The following is a 23,316-nucleotide window of genomic DNA, read 5'->3' as shown; positions in this document are numbered from 1 at the left end:
TCCTGTCAGCTGTCTGGCCGATAACAGGCTTCACTCAGCAGATATGAGCGTGCGGAACAACATTAGTAATGACAGTGAAGAAATCTTCAATCTTTTAGTGGCCGATTCTGATTCAGACTATTCAGTAAATTTGGACAATGAAACAAGTGATGATGTGCATAGTGACTGTTCAGAAGAAAGTGCCAACGAGGAAGATCTTCATTTTGTACCGGACTAGCGGGATATTAGTGATGACATTGAAACTGCACTAATGAATGGAAGTATATTGTACAATAAGCTTCAAGAAAGGGCAATTAGTGCTCCTGACTTCAGAAATTGTCATAATGGGACTTCTACGAGAGTATCAGTGCAGTCCGCCGGCAAAACGAGGAAGAACTTCTGATTATATACCTCAAGCGCGCCAGACGGAAAGGCACTGTCACAAACCTAATTGTGTTGTTTGTTCCATATTACCAGCAAAATGTTCAAAGAAAGGAAAGGGAGTGTGCAAGAGAAAACAGACAGTATTTTTTGTAAGAATTGCCCAGGACAGCCTGCAATGTGTCCAGTTATATGTTCGGAGATGTATCATAGTAATGTGTTTTTCAAGGTCAAGTGTCACTGCTAGTTTGCCAAAGTTGAGTTAAAAGTGGTGTAATGATGTTGAATGTCACTAACCTTTAAAAAAATAAAGTTTCATTTCATTTGGAAAATACAAAAAAAATACATTTTTCTGTAAGTGTTCTGTTTAAAAATAGCACAGCGAATGAGTTAATATGTACACATGCTTGCTTGTCATGGAATTATGAGCATATATTAATGAACTATTTAGATAAATCTCTTTTTGTAACAGTTTTAAAAGGTAGATTAAATTGCTGTGGTGATAAATAAAAAAGAGTTGCTCTATTAAACAACAACAACAACAACAAATATACCCCCATTTTATTAGGAGTCATTAAATCAACCATACCTGTACGTATTCTATCTTTAGGTCATGATGTCATGTTCCAAGACATACAAGTTCTTAGCCACATACACATGAATGCAGTCTATGATCATTATGGCGAGTACTAGCAGTGAAAATATACAAACATCTTAACAGGGAAGTGCCCTGTGATGTAGGGATAGCATGCCTGCCTCTTACCTGGAAGCTCTGGGTTCAATTTCCAGCCAGATCAGGGATTTTTATTTGGATCTGAAAGCTAATTTGGAGTTCACTCAGCCTATGTGATTACAATTGAGGAGCTATTTCACAGTGAGATAGCGGCTCCAGTCTAGAAAGCCAAGAATAATGGCCGACGAGATTCATCACGCCAACCTTACAGCACCTCATAATATGCAGACCTTTGAGCTGAGCAGCAGTCACTTGTTTAGGCCAAGGCTCTTTGCAACTGTTGTACCATTTAGGGGTGGGGGGTTTAACAGGGATGTAGATTATCAACTAAGTAATACCTTAAAGCCAACCATTAAAGATCTGAGGACAGTGAGACAGTGAGATAGCAGCTCCAGTCTAGAAAGCCAAGAATAATAATAAAATAAATAATAAATATAATTTTCTTTCCTGTCCTTCATTGTTCTATTTACTGATTTATAATGTACATATTTCTTGATATTTCTGTTCTTGCCTTTTATTGCACTTGATTTTGTTATTCAAGGAAATTTAACTCAGTCTCTGCCTATATATTGTAGCTATCTATCTATCTAGGCTAACTACCTATCTCTCTACCTACCCAATTTAGTGCCCAGTAAACATCAGAATTCTGAGTAATAACGAGCATAAATTGCATAGTAGTTTACGGTGGTACATTATGAGCCATCTGGTGAAGATTCTACGAATCTAATCATCAGATGAAACAGAATTTAATTCAAACTTTTTGGCATAATTGTGGCTTTTCTTTAGGAAACAAAGGAAGGTCTTTGCAAAACATTTCTTACAGCTGAAGTCATATCACACACAATTAATTATCATAGCTAATATTTTTCTTACATGCATTTCTTGCAGTTGATATCATATCACACTGAATAAACAATCATGTCTAATATTTTTCTTGCATTTTATTACTGTATATCTGTTAAAGTTAAGTGAAAAAGCAATTAAGTGAAGTTTCGACACTCTCTCTGGTAAGCCTAAGACAGTACATCTTTCATTGATACTTTTAGTTAAATTCCTCTTCATGTGACCAACTTCATGGACACATCATATATGCCTTGGGTCATAAGTCAGTTTGTCAGTCGTTGTGCATGATAGTAAGTTTATGTTGGATTTTAACTGACATTATGTGCAAATGGAAGTTTCTATAAATCCAAAGGATGAGTGTCTGCAGAATGTGACATTTAATGACAGGTAAAAATTAAAAGCCTTCAAGTTAAAAGTGACCAGCTTCTAATCCATATTTCAGAACACAATAATATCAAATTTGAAACTGGATGACTGATATAAAACTACATTTTTTCCTTTAAGATCACTAAAATTTTGGTTGCCACTAGCAAAGTTCACATATGAAATACCGGTAACAGGTTTCTCTTTCTCCTTATTTCCAAATATTACATATATATATGAATTAAACACTATTTAAACTATTAAATATCTGCTCGGCTATAAGATTACAGCCACTTCAAAAACATGAGGTTCCCCTATCTTTCATGCAACAGTTTTACTTGTGATTACAAACAGAAATTAATTTCATATACCATTATAAACAAATATCCAGCTAAGGTGGTAAAGACATGGTCAGTTCACCCAAAATGATGTGAAATTAGTTCCCCATCAGGAAGCTGAAAAAAGCAGATATAAAACTTCCATTTCTGGAGTACCATATGACCCTGGGGTTAACTCAGTGTACATTAGAAATTCCTCAGGGTAAAAAGTGACCAAGCATAAGGCTCATCACTCTGTCTCACTGGTGCAGAGGTTATGGATAGTGGAAGACTTTAAGTTTCATTTCTTCATAACTTGCACAGAGATGGCTTTGGCTTAAAGTACTGTGAAATCTTCAAAGTAGATACAATGATACTACTTAGCGGCCAGTACAAAGCAGGAGAGAATTCATAACATTACTGTTCATTTAACTCTTTCTTCCAACAGAGGATAAATTTTATCCATAAACAAAATTGATCAGCAGAATTCTGCTATGCTAAGTCAAACAATGCATTTTTATTTATTTTGGTTGTTTGCCTGTAAAAACTGTACCAAAAGCCATATGAGAAACACTAGTTTAAAAAAAGATCTCATACATGAAATAAGTCAAAGAGCAGGTACTGAGCTTCCCTCATAGTTCTAAACAGATAACACTGAGCTTATTTAATTTTTCTGTCCGACTCGTTGGCTGAATGGTCAGCGTACTGGCCTTCGGTTCAGAGGGTCCCGGGTTCGATTCCTGGCCGGGTCGGGGATTTTAACCTTCATTGGTTAATTCCAATGGCCCGGGGGCTGGGTGTTTGTGTTGTCCCCAACATCCCTGCAACTCACACACCACACATAACACTACCCTCCACCACAATAACACGCAGTTACCTACAAATGGCAGATGCCGCCCACCCTCATCGGAGGGTCTGCCTTACAAGGGCTGCACCCGGCTAGAAATAGCCACACGAAATTATTATTATTATTTAATTTTTCTGCTAATGACTGCAAAGCTGATGTTTAACAAAATCTTCTTACAGGCCTTTCTCCCAATTTACTGAAATAGGTACTTGATATTTAATAAGGTGCCTGACAAACTGAAAACACTGTCTAAGTTACCAAAGATTAACGCACGTCCAGTTATAACTGAGATATACAATCTATCCAAAAAGTATTGGTATTCACTTCAAACTTTGCTATTGACATCAGCATTTCCTTTATTATTGTAAAGTTGTTAGAAACTCAGCTGTAAACACTGAGTTACGAATACCATATTAAGAATATGATTTTTTCAATAATGTGATTGGTATTTTGTTTTTGTTTTTAGGTGAAGGGAGCAATTTTCCTCTCTCCTGCTGTTTCTGGTTATGGGGTAGTGAACTCATGACCAATTATGGAAACTTTACAAACAATTAACATACTGGTAGCTTAGTGCATACTGAATTAGACATGAAATTTGAAGCTGCTGGATTATCTACTAGATCATGTGCATTTAACAGTCCATGCACCACATATGTGAAAACTATAAATGCCACTCTTCTAATGTCATACTAGCTAAAACTCTACAATACTTAGATTCATAAAACAAGGAGAATAGAACAATTCACTCTTATTATACAGTAAATTAGTAGTCAGGTTTCTCTACCACTATATGATTATAATTTAGAACTGAATACATACTTTAAGCTGAGAAAAATGAACATGAGAGGCAGAAGAATATCCTGAATACTAGAATAATCATGCTTAAACTACTTTATAAAAGTGTTTTGTAATGTTATTTATTAATTAAGATATACTATTGCTCAAGCACAAACTTGCTGTTGCAAAAGATAAGAGTAATAATTACAAAGTGAAGATTAATATTCTGATGAGTACCGGTACGTAAGTTCAATAACTATTCTTTGTTAACAATATGTTCTTTACTACTTAATTATATTTCAGAGAGAATATTACCATAAAACAAGCTCTATCTCAGAGAAAATAGAGAACCCAATGTCATAAAATAGGAAAAGAAAACAAACAAGCCTGTAGTTTTATGAAACTGATAATATAGTGATCATAGCCATGGGACCTCCAATTTTTCTGAACTACAAGAAATGGGTTTTCCATATTGTGGTGGGTTGTCAAGGTCTTTAAAACTAAAATAATTACTCAAACAAGTAACATGTTTCTACTAACCACTAAATTTATTTAACTCCTATTTATAATCATTGAAAAGGTCAGTAATGTGCCAGTTTTCTATTTCACACAGTTTGTATTCAAGAACATAATCAAATACAGCCCTTTGTTGCATCAGCATTGCATCTCACAGTGCAGTGTCATTCCAGAACAGTTAAATTCACAACAGTAACTAATGAACCGTACTGAACTCTGCAAAGCTGTCTGATGGGCTCACTCCTTGCTGAATGACTCATCACAAACTTATGGCCATCTCTGTAACTGCTTGAATTTCACTTACAGATCATTGTTGCCCCTTCTACACTGTTTATCAGCTTTCAGCTTTTTCTAAGGAGCTTCCTTATCATGAGCTTCCACAGTTTGCCAGCAATATTGTTCTGCTTGTTGCTACACACACACACTCTCTCTCTCTCTCACACACACACACACACACACACACACACACACATTTTAGATTGGGTTGATATCAAGTGAGTTGCTTGGCCAAGAGGACACCTGGATGTTATTGTCATAAAAGAATTTGTTCATCTATTCTCGATATGTATATATATATACACACATTTTCGCAACCGAAACAATTATGGACTGGATCATCAAGCTATTCACCGAGTTCCATCGGCATTTGAAAGCACAGTGCCAGACATTGATTGTGTTGCGCTGATCTTCAGGAGGTAGCAGTTTGCTTCAATCAAGCGACTCATCTTCAATTTCTACACTATTTTGAACTTCATATTCATTCAATTATGTTGTGACTTCGTGCCTGACCTCTTCTCGTAAACATATGGAGACAGTGCCAAACTTTGCGTGTGTTGTGCTACTATTCAGAAGATTGCGCCTTAATTCATATCAGTGACTGACCTTCTTCTACTTCTAGTTTTCACAATTTAAAATTGCACAGTGCCAATTCCCATCATCTTATTTTGCCTCTTCAACAGTTTTTGTGAAAGACTCATTCTTTAATTTCTTATTTACCTATGCATTGTTTTTTGTATTTTATTTGGCTGATGATGACCCAGATTGGGGTCGAAACCGGTACTGCCTCCGCTTATAATTAAATAGAAATGTAACTCTACATTTCTTATTTATTTGTATTAAATAGGTTGAACTATGTTGTTTGTTATTTCAATTTAATTATGTGGCATGGTGGTATATCTTTTTCAAAGATACTAATCACCATCTAGAGAGAGTTTTTAAAACTCAGGTACAGTACATTTCTCAAAGAATTTCCAAGTACAATATTTGTTTTTATACCGGACACAGTTCTCCCATTTCCTTAACAGAGACTAAAGGTCTTGGTCCATTTGTGGATGAAACATCCCCAGAACATCACGTTTTGTGAATGTCCAGGTGTTTGTAATCTATGAGCCAGTAATAATTTCTTTCATAGTTCTCTACACAAAAATGGAACACTCTGACCACAAACTTCAAAATGCCATTCTTAAAAAAATATACATTTCTTGCCATCTTCCATAATTTGTTCTTTATCAAGTTTAGCCCAAATCATTGATTTTTTTAGCATTTTGTCTGTCTAAAGCAGCTGCTTTGCTGCTTTGCTGCTCTGCATGCTCTTCTTCCAGCCTCTAACAGTCTGTGGTGGATTGTTGTAACATTAACATTTCATCCAATCTGATTTAAATTTGGGTTTATTTCACCAGCAGAAAGTCCTAGATTCATTTTACTCTTACTAATGAATAAATGGTCTTCAGCGGTGTAGTCATGCAGTTCCCACTACATTTTCCTTCCTTCAGCAATAAAAAGGACCCAGTTTATTAGGAGTCACTTCAAAATTGAATTTACTGTTGCTACACCACTACCATATTGTGAACCAATTCGTCTTTGTCCATTGAGGTTTCTTCGGCTAATGTCACAATTTTTAAACATTTCCATAGGATGGTATCCACTACCAACTGCAGTACAATAACATGACACAAAGCTGATAATGTGGACAACCTCATTCAACCACATTCAGCCAATGATTGTGTTATGCCCAATAATGTAAACAATAATGTTGCTATGTATCAACAATTCAAATTGGTTGATAGCAGTTTTTAGCAGGAACACACAATTCCACCAACAAAAATTTATAAAAAAAAAAAAAAATGTCTTAGAAAATCCTGTATCCATATTAATTTCCACACTCTATATATGTGCTCAGGATATTTAAGTGCTTTGACAGATGAATAGATTTGAACTGGGGAGAGGCGAGGTGTTTGGTAATAACCAAGTGGAAATGTCACCAAGGCAACTGCAGTTCAATCATACTCAATGCACAAGGGATTTTTGAAATGAAAAGCAGTGTCCCTGTGGTTCAGATTCCATGTCCTATGACAGTGATCACAAAATGTCTTCTTCTTCTTCTTCTTCTTCTTCTTCTTCTTCTTCTTCTTCTTCTTCTTCTTCTTCTTCTTCTTCTTCTTCTTCTTCTTCTTCTTCTTCTTCTTCTTCTTCTGCTTCTTCTTCTTGATGTGTAATTTTCTAACAAAAGTTGGTGATCAACATGTCAATTTACTTTTGGATGCAGCAGTGTGGAACAGGGTCATAGTGCTCCAACCATACCAGTCCATCAGATTCTTAAGCAACCAAGTTTGCCATCTGCCAAGTTTCCTACATTCTTCTATCCTTTCTTGTATGACAAGTTGCAGGATTCTGTACTTGTTATTCTGATTTATAGGCAAAAATATCTTCTGCTTTTTGATGGTCAAGATGACTTCCGTCTTCTTTTCCAGTTGATCCAAAATCTCAGAATTCCGGATTCTGTCCATTCATGAAATGCAGAGCATTCATCTGTACATCCACATTTTAAATGTCTCCAATCTCTTACAGGAAGCCTAGATAAGTATTCATCCTTCCATTCTACACAATAACAAAGACATAAGCACAGACCAAACAGAGTTGTAGACTGCGGTTGCTAAGCAATTTCTTCATTTGCATAAAAATGCTCTCATAAATGTAATGTGGACCTATATTTCTTGGCTGCAGTCCCAATACTGGTTGAGGTACTGATAGTGGTGAACCCTAGTGATGGTCTCATTGTCGAGAGTGAACTGTGCATGGATGTCTCTGTTTAAGATTACCATGAACTGTAAACTTTATGTTTATCTCCAACCCTCTGCTGCTGCAAGCCACAAGCCATAGTCACTCAACACTTGCAGGTCCTCTGCATTGTCTCTTGTGTCATCCATATAATGGATGTTGTTCAGTCATTCAGTTGGTATTGATACGTGACTGACTGACTGACTGACTGACTGACTGACTGACTGACTGACTGACTGACTGACTGACTGACTGACTGACTGACTGACTGACTGACTGACTGACTGACTGACTGACTGACTGACTGACTGACTGACTGACTGACTGACTGACTGACTGACTGACTGACTGACTGACTGACTGACTGACTGACTGACTGACTGACTGACTGACTGACTGACTGACTGACTGACTGACTGACTGACTGACTGACTGACTGACTGACTGACTGACTGACTGACTGACTGACTGACTGACTGACTGACTGACTGACTGACTGACTGACTGACTGACTGACTGACTGACTGACTGACTGACTGACTGACTGACTGACTGACTGACTGACTGACTGACTGACTGACTGACTGACTGACTGACTGACTGACTGACTGACTGACTGACTGACTGACTGACTGACTGACTGACTGACTGACTGACTGACTGACTGACTGACTGACTGACTGACTGACTGACTGACTGACTGACTGACTGACTGACTGACTGACTGACTGACTGACTGACTGACTGACTGACTGACTGACTGACTGACTGACTGACTGACTGACTGACTGACTGACTGACTGACTGACTGACTGACTGACTGACTGACTGACTGACTGACTGACTGACTGACTGACTGACTGACTGACTGACTGACTGACTGACTGACTGACTGACTGACTGACTGACTGACTGACTGACTGACTGACTGACTGACTGACTGACTGACTGACTGACTGACTGACTGACTGACTGACTGACTGACTGACTGACTGACTGACTGACTGACTGACTGACTGACTGACTGACTGACTGACTGACTGACTGACTGACTGACTGACTGACTGACTGACTGACTGACTGACTGACTGACTGACTGACTGACTGACTGACTGACTGACTGACTGACTGACTGACTGACTGACTGACTGACTGACTGACTGACTGACTGACTGACTGACTGACTGACTGACTGACTGACTGACTGACTGACTGACTGACTGACTGACTGACTGACTGACTGACTGACTGACTGACTGACTGACTGACTGACTGACTGACTGACTGACTGACTGACTGACTGACTGACTGACTGACTGACTGACTGACTGACTGACTGACTGACTGACTGACTGACTGACTGACTCATCACCGCTGATCCAAAACTACTGGAAATTTTGAGGATACATTTATATCACAATGCAGGTGCTCGCTAAGGGAGGATTTTGGGATATTCCGCTGCTAAGGGGGGTGAAAAGGGGGTGAATTTTTAAAATTGAGTGTATCTATATCTCAAAACCTTAAAAATTTACAGATATAAAAAATTGGTATTTAAAATCTCCTTTAAGAATTAAAAAAACGTGTATTTTTTGTTTTTGGAAAATCCCACTTGGAGGGCTGAAAAAGGGTGAAAAATGGGTTGAATGCCTTTAATGAGGATACTTATATCTCGCCAACAGCCGTAGCCATGTTGAAACACCGGATCCCGTGAGATCTCCGAAGTTAAGCAATATTGGGCGTGGTCAAGATTTGGATGGGTTGCCACGCGCTGTTGGTGGGGGGTAAGGGAATGGACGAGCGGAAAGGAACTGGCCACACTACTACACATAAACTCCGGCTCAGGCACACCTCTGCGGAGGTTCGGACCTGCCTTCAGGCAGAATACACTTCCCCCCACCCCCCCTTCCTTATAACTTAGAAACTGAAGATATTACACACCTGAGAATTGGTATTTGGAATCTCCTTTAAAAATAAACACTTTTTTTTTTTTTTTTTTTTTTGAAAATTCAATTAATGGGGTTAAAATTGGAGTGACAAATGGGGTAAAATTTTAGAAAGACTATTTCTACAGTATATCTCAGAAACGTAAAATGTTACAGACAAAAAAACTGGTATTTGGAATCTCTTGTAAAAGTAAAGAAACATAGGTGCTTTTTTTTTTTTTTTTTTTTGGAAACTCCACTTAAGGCAAACCGAAAAGGGGTGAAATTTTAAAATGAGCATGTCTACAGTATATCTCAAAAACTTAACATGTTACAGAAGTGAAATTTTTTCTCTCTATTAAAAATTAAAAAAACAAATTTTTTGTTTTTGGAAAAACCACTTGGGTGTGGGATAAAAATGACTGAAAATGGGGTTGAATTCTTTTTATTAGGATACAGATAATCACCAAAACTGAAGGTTACAAACATGAAATTTAGTATTTGGAACCTCCTTTCAAATTAAAGAAATACTTTTTTTTTTTTAGAAATCCACTTAAAGAGGGGGGAAGAATTAAAAAATTAGTTGAATTATTTGTATGAAAATACTATTATCTCAAAAACAAAAGATGTTGCAGATATGAAAATTGGTAGTATATTTGGAATCTGCTTTAAAAGTAAAGAAACATGAATTCCTTTGATTTTGGTAAATCCAATGAAGAAGAGGTGAAAGAATTGAAAAATTAATTGAATTAATTGTATGACAATACTTACATCTTAAAAAAACTAAAGTTGTTGCAGACATGAAAATTGGTATTTGGATCTCCTTTAAAAACAAGGAAAAACATATTTTGGGGGGGGGGAAATCATCTTGCTGGGCGGGGGTGAACAGGAGTTGAATTCCTTTTATAAGAATACATATCTCAGGAACTGAAGTATGTTACAGTCATGATAATTGGTATTTAGAAGATCCTTTACTAATAAAGAAACAAGTATTCTTTCCTGGAAAATTCACTGAAGGGGAGAGTGTGAAAGGAAGTGAAAAAAAAGTGAATTCATTTTATGGGGATACTTATATCTCAAAACTGAAGGTAACAGACGTGAACATTGGTATTTGGAACCTCCTTTTAAACATAACGAAACACGCCTTCATTTTTTTGGGCGGGGGGGGGGGGGGGAGATCAACGGCGATGGGATGAAAAAGGAGTTGAGACCAATTGATTTTACTGTTCATAATGTACTTGATTCTGATCATAAACCGATCATTTTTGTTCTTTCCTGGGTTCGTTTTCAAGAGTCATCTTTTCTTTTGGAGAACTTAAAGTTAGATTACAGTAGATTCTCCTGGCATATAAATAAAAATTTAAACACATTTGAAATAAACAATAGGAATGATATTGACCATGCAATTGTTCGCCTCTATAATAAGGTCAATAATGCACGGAAGTATATCATTTATATCGCCAGAAATTCCGCACGCTTGCCTACGCGCGACGATGGTGCTGGTCACATTGTCAGCAATGACAATGGCAGGAGATGTAATTTACTGCCAAGTAGCAGTCTTGCATCTTTCTGCGAGGTCCAGAATCATAATAATAATAATAATAATAATAATAATAATAATAATAATAATAATAATAATAATAATAATAATAATAATGTTCTGGACCATCGTCAAAATGTGCGGACCGTGCTGGAAATGGGTCCTGGCCGGGTAATGACTACGAATGCAGTCCGGCTGCGGATTCAGTACTGCCAAGGCACCTAAGACGACCCCACACCGGATCTCTTCAAGGATTTGATCTATATTAAATATGCTTATAGGAAAGGATGGCAAAGATTTAGGGACCCAACTGACCGAGCGGAATACCTGGAGCTGGCCCGGGAAGTACAAAATCGATTGCTGGAAAGAAAGATTGAAAATTGGGAGGAACTTTGCTGTCAAATCATGAATTTTGGCAGATCATATGTAAAATTATAAATTTCAGTATAATACCATAGCGAAGCATGGGTATCTTGCTAGTAAATTAATATTTGCCCCAATGTGTTCTCTTGAATTCCAACTTTATTTTCATATTATGATCTTTCCTACCTTTAACAGCTCCACTCAAACTTACTTGCCTATTTATATTATTCCATGCCATCTCTCCATTGACAGCTCAGAACATACTACTTAGTCAAACAACTCATCTCCTTACTCCCAACTTTTTCCAGCCAAGGTTTGCAACATGTTTGTAATACCAGGCCTACTCTTTTGTCAGAAATCACCCAGAACAAATCGTAAATCATGCTGCTTTCCTTAGGATCTCTTCCAGTTCTAGTATCAAGTAATCCACTATGGGTCCCATGCACTGGAACCATACTCTGATTGGGGTCTTAACCAGAGACGCAATAGACCGTTTCCTTACTTCAACTGCTAAATAACTTCTTAACCATATGAAGAGATTTGTAACCTTTATTTACAATGATTTGAATCTCCATCAACAGTCATGTAAAACTAAAAGCTTGCTTTTTTCAGATTTCAACTGTAAGGAACTTGCTATTTAGGTAAATGAAATATATTAATAAATATGTAAGGACAGTTCAACAGTGGAGAAATCAGTGAGGTTATACAATCAACACAGAAACATTAAGTTATAGGGTGATTCAGTTTTTCACTATATAAATTCTTATATTATTAAAGGATTCAAATATTATCCACTGTTATGTATCTGGCAAAGTGGCCTCTGCCAGCAACAGGTGTACATTTTTATCTGGTATTGTTTTAAAAATTTTAAATTGATAAATAGGGTTCCAGAGAGCAAGAACTCTGTCAAGAGGAACAATCCATAGATAATCACAACAATGGCGGATTAAGGTCTAACTTTTTTTACAATTTTCCTTTACATGACACCGACACAGATAGGTCTTATGGTGACATTGGAATAGGAAAGGTCTAGTAGTGGGAAGGAAGCAACCGTGGCCTTAATTAAGGTACAGTCCCAACATTTGCCTGGTATGAAAATGGGAAACCATGGAAAACCATCTTCAGGGCTGCTGACAGTGGGGTTCAAACCCACTATCTCCCAGATACAAGCTCACAGCTGTGCGCTCCTAGCCGCGCGGCCAACTCGCCCAGTAGTCTAAAGTCTAAACGTGAAAGAGTAATAATAGTGGTTTACATATACTTTGAGTGTCACTATTTACCTAATGGCGAGGAAGACATTAAGTAAGTGGATTATTATCGAAGTAACAATGCAGGAGGAACAACTTTTTTGACTTTTAAGGTGTCTTTGGAAATAAAATGTGTAATTTTGAAAAACATGTAAATATTTTTTTGCCTTGTCTTACATGAATGGATGTCAATGACTTTAGGAAATTCAGAGTTGGTAAACATTTTATTTTGCAAGACTTTATGAATAAGAAGTGATGCATTTAATGAGATTAATTGCTTAAGTGGTAATATATTAGTTTCAGAGTACATTTTATTTAGAGAATATAGTTGATGGAATCCATACATAAATATAATGACCCTGTTTTGTAAGACCTCCAAGGTATTTAAGTTATTTTGGGTTGCTTTGCCCCAAATGAAATACAAGTAAGAAAGTCAAGATTGTATTATTATGAAATAAATTGGACGAAGAGTATCAATTACCAATGATACCAACCAAGACAGAGATTTAATTTTTTCAGTTTAATATATGAGGTGTCCAAGAGAGAGCGCTATCAATTATTAGTTCAAGATATTTAACTTTAACCCATTGCAACTTCGAGGGGCCAAGTAATATATTTGTAGATGCTTTTAGGTCATTTTGTGATTTAAGGAACATCATACAGACAGTTTTTGAGTAATTGGCTGTTAGGAGATATTTTCTCAGCCATTCATCTAAGAATATGACAGTCATGCTGGATATCTGCAACTATTTCATCTTCAGAATTTGATGAATAGAACAGTGAAGTATCATCTGTCAAAGTGATATTTTACCCTTAAAAAAGCACAGGGCTACGTAATTAATATATATGAGAAAAAATTGGACCCAATGTGGAACCTTGTGGTACACCAAAGGAGATCTTTTGTAGTTTGCTTTTATTCATGCCAATCTGAACATGTTTATGTGAAGCCATATTAAAGTCTGGAAAAATAATTTCATTTTTTGAGGTAACTAATAAGCCTAACTTTGACAACACTTTCTAAGATTTTAGATAATTCAGGTGGTACTGAGATGGGTCGGTAGTTTCCTGGGTTGGATCTATCATTCTGTTTGTGTATAGAAACCACTCTAGAGATCTTTAATGAATCAGGGACAATGCCTTTTGCCAAAGAGCAGTTGATAAATTCAGATACTGGATCAGAGTGTGCTTGATTACAGATTTTGAGAAGTTTACTGGAAATACCATTACTAACAACTGAGTGAGCATGTTTGAGAGAATTAATAATTGCAGACACTTCTCTTGGAGAACATGGTTCTAAGAAAATGGAATTAGTATGATTGTTGATTGTAGCAGTACATTCAGGATGTGGAACAATATTTGAAGATAGTGTGGCAGGGACTGAGATAAAATAATTATTCAGAGCATTGAAAATGTCACCTTTATCTTTGAAACATTCATTCCCTAGCATGATATGAGCAATAGGCCTATTGATTGTTGACTGTGAAGGTTTACCAAGAACTTCATTTATGAGTTGCCATGTGTGTTAAGTGTTGTGTAGATTGTTTTAAAATTGATTATCTTGAGAGCCCTTTTCAGGGTTGTAACTGTATTGCAGTAACTTTTATAATCTTCTTTAATTATACCATTGTGTGGGTGTTTCTTCAATTTACTGTAGAGAAGTGCTTTATGCCTACAGAGTGATACAAGTTCTGGTGTGCACCATGCATTCAGAATGGTGTTTGTATTTCGATGATGACATTTTCTAACTGTTGATGCATAGTCAAGCCCTTCATTAATCTATATGTTTATAAGAGTGTAGTTTTAGCTCACTGGGAGTATAAATCGATTTCTTTGAAATATCTAAACAAAAGAGCAAGAGATTATGGTCACTCATATCATCAATTATTTACAGACTAGTTATGGTATTAAGTTTTATACTGCATAGAAAGTGGTCAATTAGTGAATTGTTTGAACTCAGTCTAGTAGGGTATATTGTGTTACCGTTTTTAAGGCTGTAGCTCTGCATGAACATTTTATATTCATTAGTTCTGCATTTGAGAGAAAATTTATATTAAAGTCACCAACAACAATGATATTTCTATGATTTATTTTGTTTAGTATTATTTCTGTCATCACATAACTGTGTCCAGTTTCAAGTGAATGGATTGTAAATAGCCATAATAATATAACTGCACCCTGACTTAGAAATCTCCGAAACCAGAATATTATGATGCTATTGGACATTATAGATGATATTACTTGCCATGATTTGTTTTTAGCAGAAACTGATACTCCCCCACCTGTGCGTGATTTTTCAGAAGGAATTCTAAATGAATGAAATGCTTCATAACCTGTGATATTGTAGAAGTTAGACTCATCACCATCTACAAACAACCATGTTTTGACAACAACTATGATTTTCATTACTTGTAACAACTATAAAATCGATATTCTGAATTAACTTTATGCAATCGGCAATCATCTCTAATTTACCATTTCGTATGCTACGAGAACAATCTATGTAAAGGAATGAGTAATCAAATAAAAATGAAATGTAAGGAAATGTTGGGGAAAGAGACTTTCTTGTCCATCCTGTACATACAGTTCACCCACAAGTTCTATACTGTATCTCGACAAAAAGTTTATTTTATTATTCAGTCCTATAAGTGAACCACTGCACAAGGTCTCCTAACCCACGTTGTTGAAAGTGATGAAATATACAATTTTAAAAGCCATTGGAAGTGTTTTACTCATAAAGAGTATTACTAGCAAACATTTTCAAAAATATATTCTTGCTTTAGATATCACAGTTCCACACTTATCATCTACTAGCTGATGTACCCGTGCTTCGCTATGGGATTCTCAGAAATACTGACCTTCTGGTTTTTCTAACTGAAGTGAACAAAGGCCATTACAAAAACGTCAGTAAGTACTGTAAGTAGCGATCAAAAGCAATGTTATCATATAAAATACTCAATCCAATGAAAAACCGCATATTTTCTCACTTTTAACAAACAGTACTATGGTTAAAAAAGAGAACAATAAAACTTTGATTTCCACCTATTCAATATGGAAAAAAAATGAGGATAGTCTCTTGCAGTACTACGGTGCTGATCTAACAGTCCAAAGTTCCAAAGCTGGAATAACCAGACCACAGACAGCCATGAACAATCCTCTGCCATAATTCCCTTAAATATGCACACTGCTCATTCCAATCAGTGCCTCAGAGTAGGGATTGAATAGTTCGAATGCTATGATGAACCAGAGGAATGGCATGCTAAAGAAGAAAGTTATCTAACTCCCCAGTTACTTCCCACAGATATTCAAGCAGGCTGTTACACTCGGCACAACCGGGCGAGTTGGCCGTGTGGTTAGGGCCGCGCAGCTGTGAGCTTGCATCCGGTGGATTTGAACCCCACCATCGGCAGACCTGAAAATGGTATTCCGTGGTTTCCCATTTTCACATCAGGCAAATTCTGGGACTGCAATTAAGGCCAAGCCCTTTCCTATCTCATCATCGCCATAAGATCTATCTGTGTCAGTGTGACGTAAGGTAAATTTTAAAAAATACTCGGTACACAGCAGTAATCCTATATATCGTAGATGAGTGGCGACAGAAGACACAAAGTCCACCACAACAAACAATGGTCAATGTAATGTTATTGTTGATCAGTTTTATGAGCTGTATTCTACGCCTTGACATTTAGTTTTGTTTCAACTCTGTGATATTAGGGCATCTTATAAAATTATTTATAGCATAGACTGTAGTTCCTTATTCTCCGACTTCACATACTGATTGTTATTAAATTCTGTTTACCCATATTCTCTTGACTTGGCGCTGATATGGACTTAGTAACAAAAATCCAAATTCATGAATATCTCTATGATCATAGCCGGTACACTAAAAATGCATAAGATATAAATTATCGGATATTTAAAACTATAGTTTTTTTAGTTATGTAGTATTTATCAATATAACCACTAATAACATAAATATTTGAGAATTATATTTTAGGGCTTCCCCTAAACTACCATTTCACTCAGCGTGAATAACATTAATTATGGCCTAGATTATAGCGACTTATTTCCCAACTTTTCATACTGATTTTCATTAAGATAGGACCACTAATAACAAATAGTTGAGAATTTTATTTTAGGCTTTCCCCTAAACTCACAATTTTTTTCAGTGTGAATACAATTATTTATGGCCTAGATTGTAGCGACTTATTCCTCGACTTCCCGTACCAATTTTCGTTAAGATACGGCTATTAATAACAAATATTTGAGGTTTAAATTTTAGGCCTTCCCCTAAACTACCATTTCACTCAGCGTGAGTATAATTATTTATGACCTAGATTATAGCGACTTATTCCCCAACTTTGTATACCGATTTTCATTAAGATATGGCCACTTAAATATTTGAGAATTAAATTTTAGGCCTTCCCCTAAGCTACCATTTCAGTCAGTGTGAATAAAATTATTTATAGCCTGGATTGTAGCGACTTATTACTCGACTTTGTATACTGATTTTCATTAAATTCTCTTCAGCCTTTTTCACGTGATGCGTGTACATACATACATACATAAATACATACATACATACATACATACATACAGACAGACAGACAGAAATTACGGAAAAGTAAAAAGTGCATTTCCTTGTTACTGTAGGCACGACTGATACAGAAATATACCGGGCGAGTTGGCCGTGCACGTAGAGGCGTGCAGCTATGAGCTTGCATCTGGGAGATAGTAGGTTCGAATCCCACTATCGGCAGCCCTGAAAATGGTTTTCCGTGGTTTCCTATTTTCACACCAGGCAAATGCTGGGGCTGTGCCTTAATTAAGGTCACGGCCACTTCCTTCCAACTCCTAGGCCTTTTCTATCCCATCGTCGTCATAAGACCTATCTGTGTCGGCGCAACGTAAAGCCCCTAGCAAAAAAAAAGATACAGAAATACCATCCTTTTTCAATTCTGAGCAATGTACAGACAAAACTCTTATTTTATATATATAAATATAAAGATTAAATTAAGCATAATTCTTCTATCTCTAAACATTTCATTCAAATTAATACTACAGTCATTACAACAGCATGCTAATAAAGCACAGAGAAAAAATATAGCAAAGAAAACTAAAAGGATAGAGAGATATTTACACCAGCGCCAACCTGATCCATCAGTTGCATGGCCTTAAATGTAAAAGAGAGAGAAAAAGAGGAAAAGAAAGAAACCACTATATAATACATGAATATTTAGCACTTTTTGTAAATAATTTATTCAACACACAACTTATTCATGTACTCATTATTGTTTTAATATAGTATATTACATCATATTAACATTCACATTCATGAAGAATGAACAAAATAAAATGCAATGAAAACTATAACTTTTCAGAGTAGCTGCTGTGCAGTGAAGAAGTTGAATTCATCCATTAAAAGGACTTTTTAAAGTAGAATCTAGAGATGCTCATAGATGCTCACAAGTCTATGTTAGTACCTCAAAGTATCAGTGATACATTCTATAAGAAATTTGAAGGAAAGATGATTAATTCCTCATATACTATTTTACACCATAATTCTGAATTATTTATGAACTAGATTTATTAAAAGTCATTAAAAGCCAGCCTCTTGGTGCAGAAGTAACATGCTGCCTCTTATCTGGAGGGTTTGATTCCTGGCCAGTCCAGCGACTTCAGTTCTGGACTGAGGTTTGGAATGGGGTTCACTGAGTCTCATAGGACCAAATGAGGAGCTGTCTGATATGAGAGATAATGAAATCCAAGCAGTAATTCTAACGATGACATCACATTGACCAGACGACACTCCAAAATCTGTAAGCCCCTTGGCTGAGGCAGCAGCAGTCTTGATAGGCCAAGACCCTTAATGGGGTGTAGTGGCACAGATCTGTTTGTCTTGATCCATTAAAGGCTAATTGTTATAGAATTATCCACTATGCAATTCTGAATCAGCCCAGCTTAACTAAAATGCAATTCTCATTCCCTAAAAAATCTAGATTTTCCTTTCCACTGAGAAATAAAAATTTAAGATCCCCTTATTTAGTGTAGGTCTACCTCGATCTAAAATTCCCTGACAAGCAAACTTCTTTAACACTTGCTTCACAACAGTATTGGATGTACTCTTAACACATTTTCAGTTAAGTGCAAGCATAGCCCACAGTAAGATTTAACAAGACATTAAAAAGTGAAAGTGAAACCTAAGTGCAAGCATAGCCCACAGTAAGTCTTAACAAGACATTAAAAAGTGGAAACAAACTATGCATGCCATTAGTGTATTTTGTTAGAGGTATACAGTACTGCTCAAGTCAATGATGTGCGATATTTTTTAAGCGTTTCCATCTTAGAAGACTATTTCTGATATAACAACTATAATTTTGGACATTGCACTCACAAAAATCCTTGCAACCTAGTAAATAATTATCATTTTGTTTATTCATAGTACCTGTCATTAAAAATAACATGTCCTTCCCCATTTAATATGTAAATTGTTCTGTTTTCACAAAAAAAAAAAAAAAAAATATGTGTAACACCCATCAGTTAACTTTTGTTTGAATGAAAACATGGTCATTATTCTTTTTAAATAGGAAATAACCTTGTACAAGCTGTGTTTGACATACATACATACATACATACATACATACATACATACATACATACATACATACATACATACATAACGTACGTACATACGTACATATCTCACGTCGTTCCAACTTAAGCAGTGGGTCAGCGAACGAGGCTTCTCCACCAGTTCTGGTCTCTGAACTTCTCTCCTTCTTCAATACTTTCCAAAGTATGTCCTCACTGTTCAATATCAGTCTTCATCATGTCCTTGTACCCGAGTCTTAGTTACCCTCTTGGTCTTTTGTCTTAAGTTTTAGATCATACATTTGTTTCAGTAATCTATTATCTTCCATGCGTTGCATATGTCCATACCATCTCAATCGCTGCGATGTTATTCTGTCCTGTACAATTTCACCCTGCTTGCAGATTTCTTCATTATAGACTCTGTCCCTCCGTGTCTTACAGATAATGCTACGGACAAATCTCATTTCTGCTGCCTGGATTCTACTGCCATCTCTACTTCTTATGGTCCAAGTTTTGCAAACATAGTCAGGATTGGTACGTAATAGGTTTCATATATGACTCTCTTAAATTTTGCTGGTATTTTCTTGTTCCATATTATGTCTTTAACTATTTTGTAGAAGTAGCTACGTGTCTAAATTCTGTGGGAAATTTCCTTGTCTATAGAACCAGTATCATAGATAACACTTCCAAGATATTTGAATTGAAGATTCATCATTAACTGCTTCCCCTCCACTTCAATGTGTCCTACTGGTTGTCTGTATCTTTTCTTGACCATAACCTCACTTTTCTCTTGGCTGAAGATCAGTCCATATTATTTAGCAGCTTCTGTCCAGGAGTTCATTTGTTTTTGAAGGTCTTTTTTAGAGTCTCCCCCACAAGCATATATCATCAGTGAACAAGATAACTTTCATTTTCTTACCTTCAATAGTTTGGTGTACTTTTCTCTGAATTTCGTTTATTACAGTGATGAAAGGAAGAGGAGATATAACACCACCCTGTCTTAACCCAGATTTTATATCAAAGGTTTCAGTCATTCCTACAGGTGTTTTGACTTTACTGCGGATATCTTCATACAAATTCTTGATCCTGTGTATCATGTCATCCTGTATTCCATTTTTCTCCAGTGTTTCCCATACCTTCTCTCTGTTCACAGCATCAAATACTTTCTTGATATCCAGAAAGGCTAACAACAAATCTCAGCTGTATTTGTAGTATTTTTGCATTAATTGATGGACGATAAAGATTAAATCAGTTGCTGATCTGCCTTTCTTGAATCCATACTCTTCTTCGAAGAGGTTCTCCTCTATAAGGGGTCTGATTTTATGCTGTATAATTTTGTAAAGTTTAATAACTTGAGATGTTAAAGTGATGCCTCTATAGCTGAAACATTTCTTTCTATCTCCTTTCTTGAAAATTGGAATTATGATGCCCGTTTTCCAATCAACTGGTATGTCCCCTTCTTTCCAGATCTTACAAAAGAGTCTGTAGATCTAATGTTTTATAGAAATGTTGAAATGCCCATAGCCTTGATCATTTCTCCATTAATTTCATCAGCACCAGCTGATGATGTATTTCCAGGCATATTCCACATCATTCCATGTTAAGTCTGACCTGTTGTCAGAGGCAGACTTTTATGAGATAATACTGTATTTTTTGTGTAGGCTGCATGCAGTTCACATTTAGTAAGTGACTTTATCAACTTCAGTGATCAGATTTTCGTTATCAGCTATTAGGTATTTGGAGTATTCTTTATCTCTTTTTCTATTTTTCATCATCCCATATAACATTTTCTTATTACCATTAACATCCTCTTTCAATTCATCGCTCCACTTGTTCAACCACATCTCTCGTTCCTCTGAAACAACTTGTTTTGCTTGCTTTTTATTACAGTCAGTCTGGTCCTTGAAATATTTTCTAAACATGTTGTTCTTGTTCAGCACAGCAGTTCTTGTTCTGTCATTCCACCATGTAGTTTCCTTCCATCTTCTTGTGCTACTGGTTTGTCCACATATACCTTCTCAGTAATCATTACTAGATTTTCTTTCAGATCCTTCCATTCCTCCTCAACTGATTTTTCATCTGTCTTTAGTAGTACTATTTTGATGTTGTCATGAAACTATAATTCTGTCATTGCCCTTCAGCTTCCATGTCTTGAGTTTCTTTACTTGTGTAGTTCTTACTTCTTTTAACTTGCTGAACTTTAAGTATCCAATGAGGAGTCTATGGTCACTTTCCAGTGAGACACTAGGAATCACTTTTACATCTAACAGTCTATTTTGTAGTTGTTTCTTGATCAAAAAATAGTCTATAAGAGATTCACTTTTTCCATCCCATCCATAGCTTGTGACCTTACGGCTTTCTTGTTTTTGATACCATGAGTTCCCTATTACAAGGTTGTTTCTCAGACAGAGATCAAGGAGTCTAGTTCTGTTTAGGTTTCATGGACCCCATCCATATGCTCCTAGAATACTTTCATATCCATCTCTCACAGTCCCTACTTGAACATTCATATCCCCTATGATAATTGTTCCATCTCCTCTTATTCTTTCCCTCTGTGTCTTTTTCAAAATTTTATTTTCCCTTCATCTTCACAACCACTCTGTGATGCATAGCACTGAATGATGTTGATGTTCTATGAAGAATCCAATTTTAGCATGATGTGAAGAATCTGATCAGAAACATATTTTACTTCTACTATATGGTCTTTCATTTGATTATCCATAACAGTACCAACTCCATTTTTTGTTTGATCTCCACCTGACCAGAATACAGTAGATGATATCCCTCTCTGAGTTCCTTTGATCCTTTTCTCTTCCATTTGGTTTCACTGAATTCCAATAGGCTTATGCTTCTTATTTTCATTAAGTCTACACATTCCTCTATTTTGCCAGTTAGTGGCAGAATGTTTAGCATGGCAATTTTGATTACAGTCTCATATCGAATTTTGTGTATTCTCCTCTTTGGCTGTGATGGAGCATCAGGTGTTGAACCGTCATTAATATCATTACCAAAGGGGGAACTAGAGTCATTATTCTGGTAATTACAATATTACCATCCGACGCCTCGTTTAGTTTTGAAAGCAATTCCAAATTAGTCAGAAGCTTACATGCTGGGCCTATCACTCCCTTAACCTTTAACAGTCCCATATCAACCTGCAAGGCAGCAGGCCCTAAGTCAGTTCTCAGGGATCAGATAATATTAAGATGGCGGACAGTATGGAAGCGAGAATCGAATGTGCTCTAAGAAGTTTAGTGAACATCGCAGAAGCAGGAGGCTACCTACGCAAAGACGTAAAGGAAAACATACATCAAGAGATGAGTGTCATCAGGGAATGTTTTATAGCAATGAAATGTGCCATAGGCGATAAGAACGAGTGTAAGGAAATGCCACAAAATGAGGTTAAGGAAAAACAATCTTATCAGATAGAAGGGGGAACAGACAGTCAGTCAGAGGGACAACTAGCGACATCTGTTGGCTCAACGCATGAAACTACAAGCCGTAGCAACCTGAGCCTGAAACTTAGCACCCAATCAGGACAACTAGCGTCATCTGTTGATTCAATGCATGACACTACAAGGAGTAGCAGCCTGAGCCTGACACCTAGCACCCAATCAGGACAACTAGCGTCATCTGTTGATTCAACGCATGAAACTACAAGGAGTAGCAGCCTGAGCCTGACAACTAGCACCCAATCAGGACAACTAGTGACATCTGTAGGCTCAACGCATGAAACTACGAGGAGTAGCAGCATGATCCTGACACCTAGCGGGAAAAGCCAGTACGGAGCAGACAGTCGATCAGAAGAACAGTTAGAGAAACCTACCGACCCAACTCAAGACACTG

At 36.6% G+C, this 23,316-nt stretch overlaps 1 protein-coding gene across 1 annotated transcript in view; it reads right to left on the bottom strand.

The window, feature by feature from the left end:
- Nucleotides 1–23,316, bottom strand: part of Rab3-GEF (Rab3 GDP-GTP exchange factor) — a 517,470-nt gene that overhangs the window by 366,365 nt on the left and 127,789 nt on the right. Inside the window, exons 11-12 of the mRNA XM_068226364.1 lie at nt 18,023–18,055; nt 7,119–7,255 (exon numbers count right to left, since the gene is read on the bottom strand). Coding sequence (XP_068082465.1) covers nt 7,119–7,255; nt 18,023–18,055 — 170 coding nt within the window. The remainder of the gene's footprint in view (nt 1–7,118; nt 7,256–18,022; nt 18,056–23,316) is intronic.

Source organism: Anabrus simplex, chromosome 1 (assembly GCF_040414725.1).
Source record: "Anabrus simplex isolate iqAnaSimp1 chromosome 1, ASM4041472v1, whole genome shotgun sequence".
NCBI classification, from domain to species: Eukaryota; Metazoa; Arthropoda; class Insecta; order Orthoptera; family Tettigoniidae; genus Anabrus; species Anabrus simplex.
This window is presented reverse-complemented; position numbering and strand designations above follow the sequence as displayed.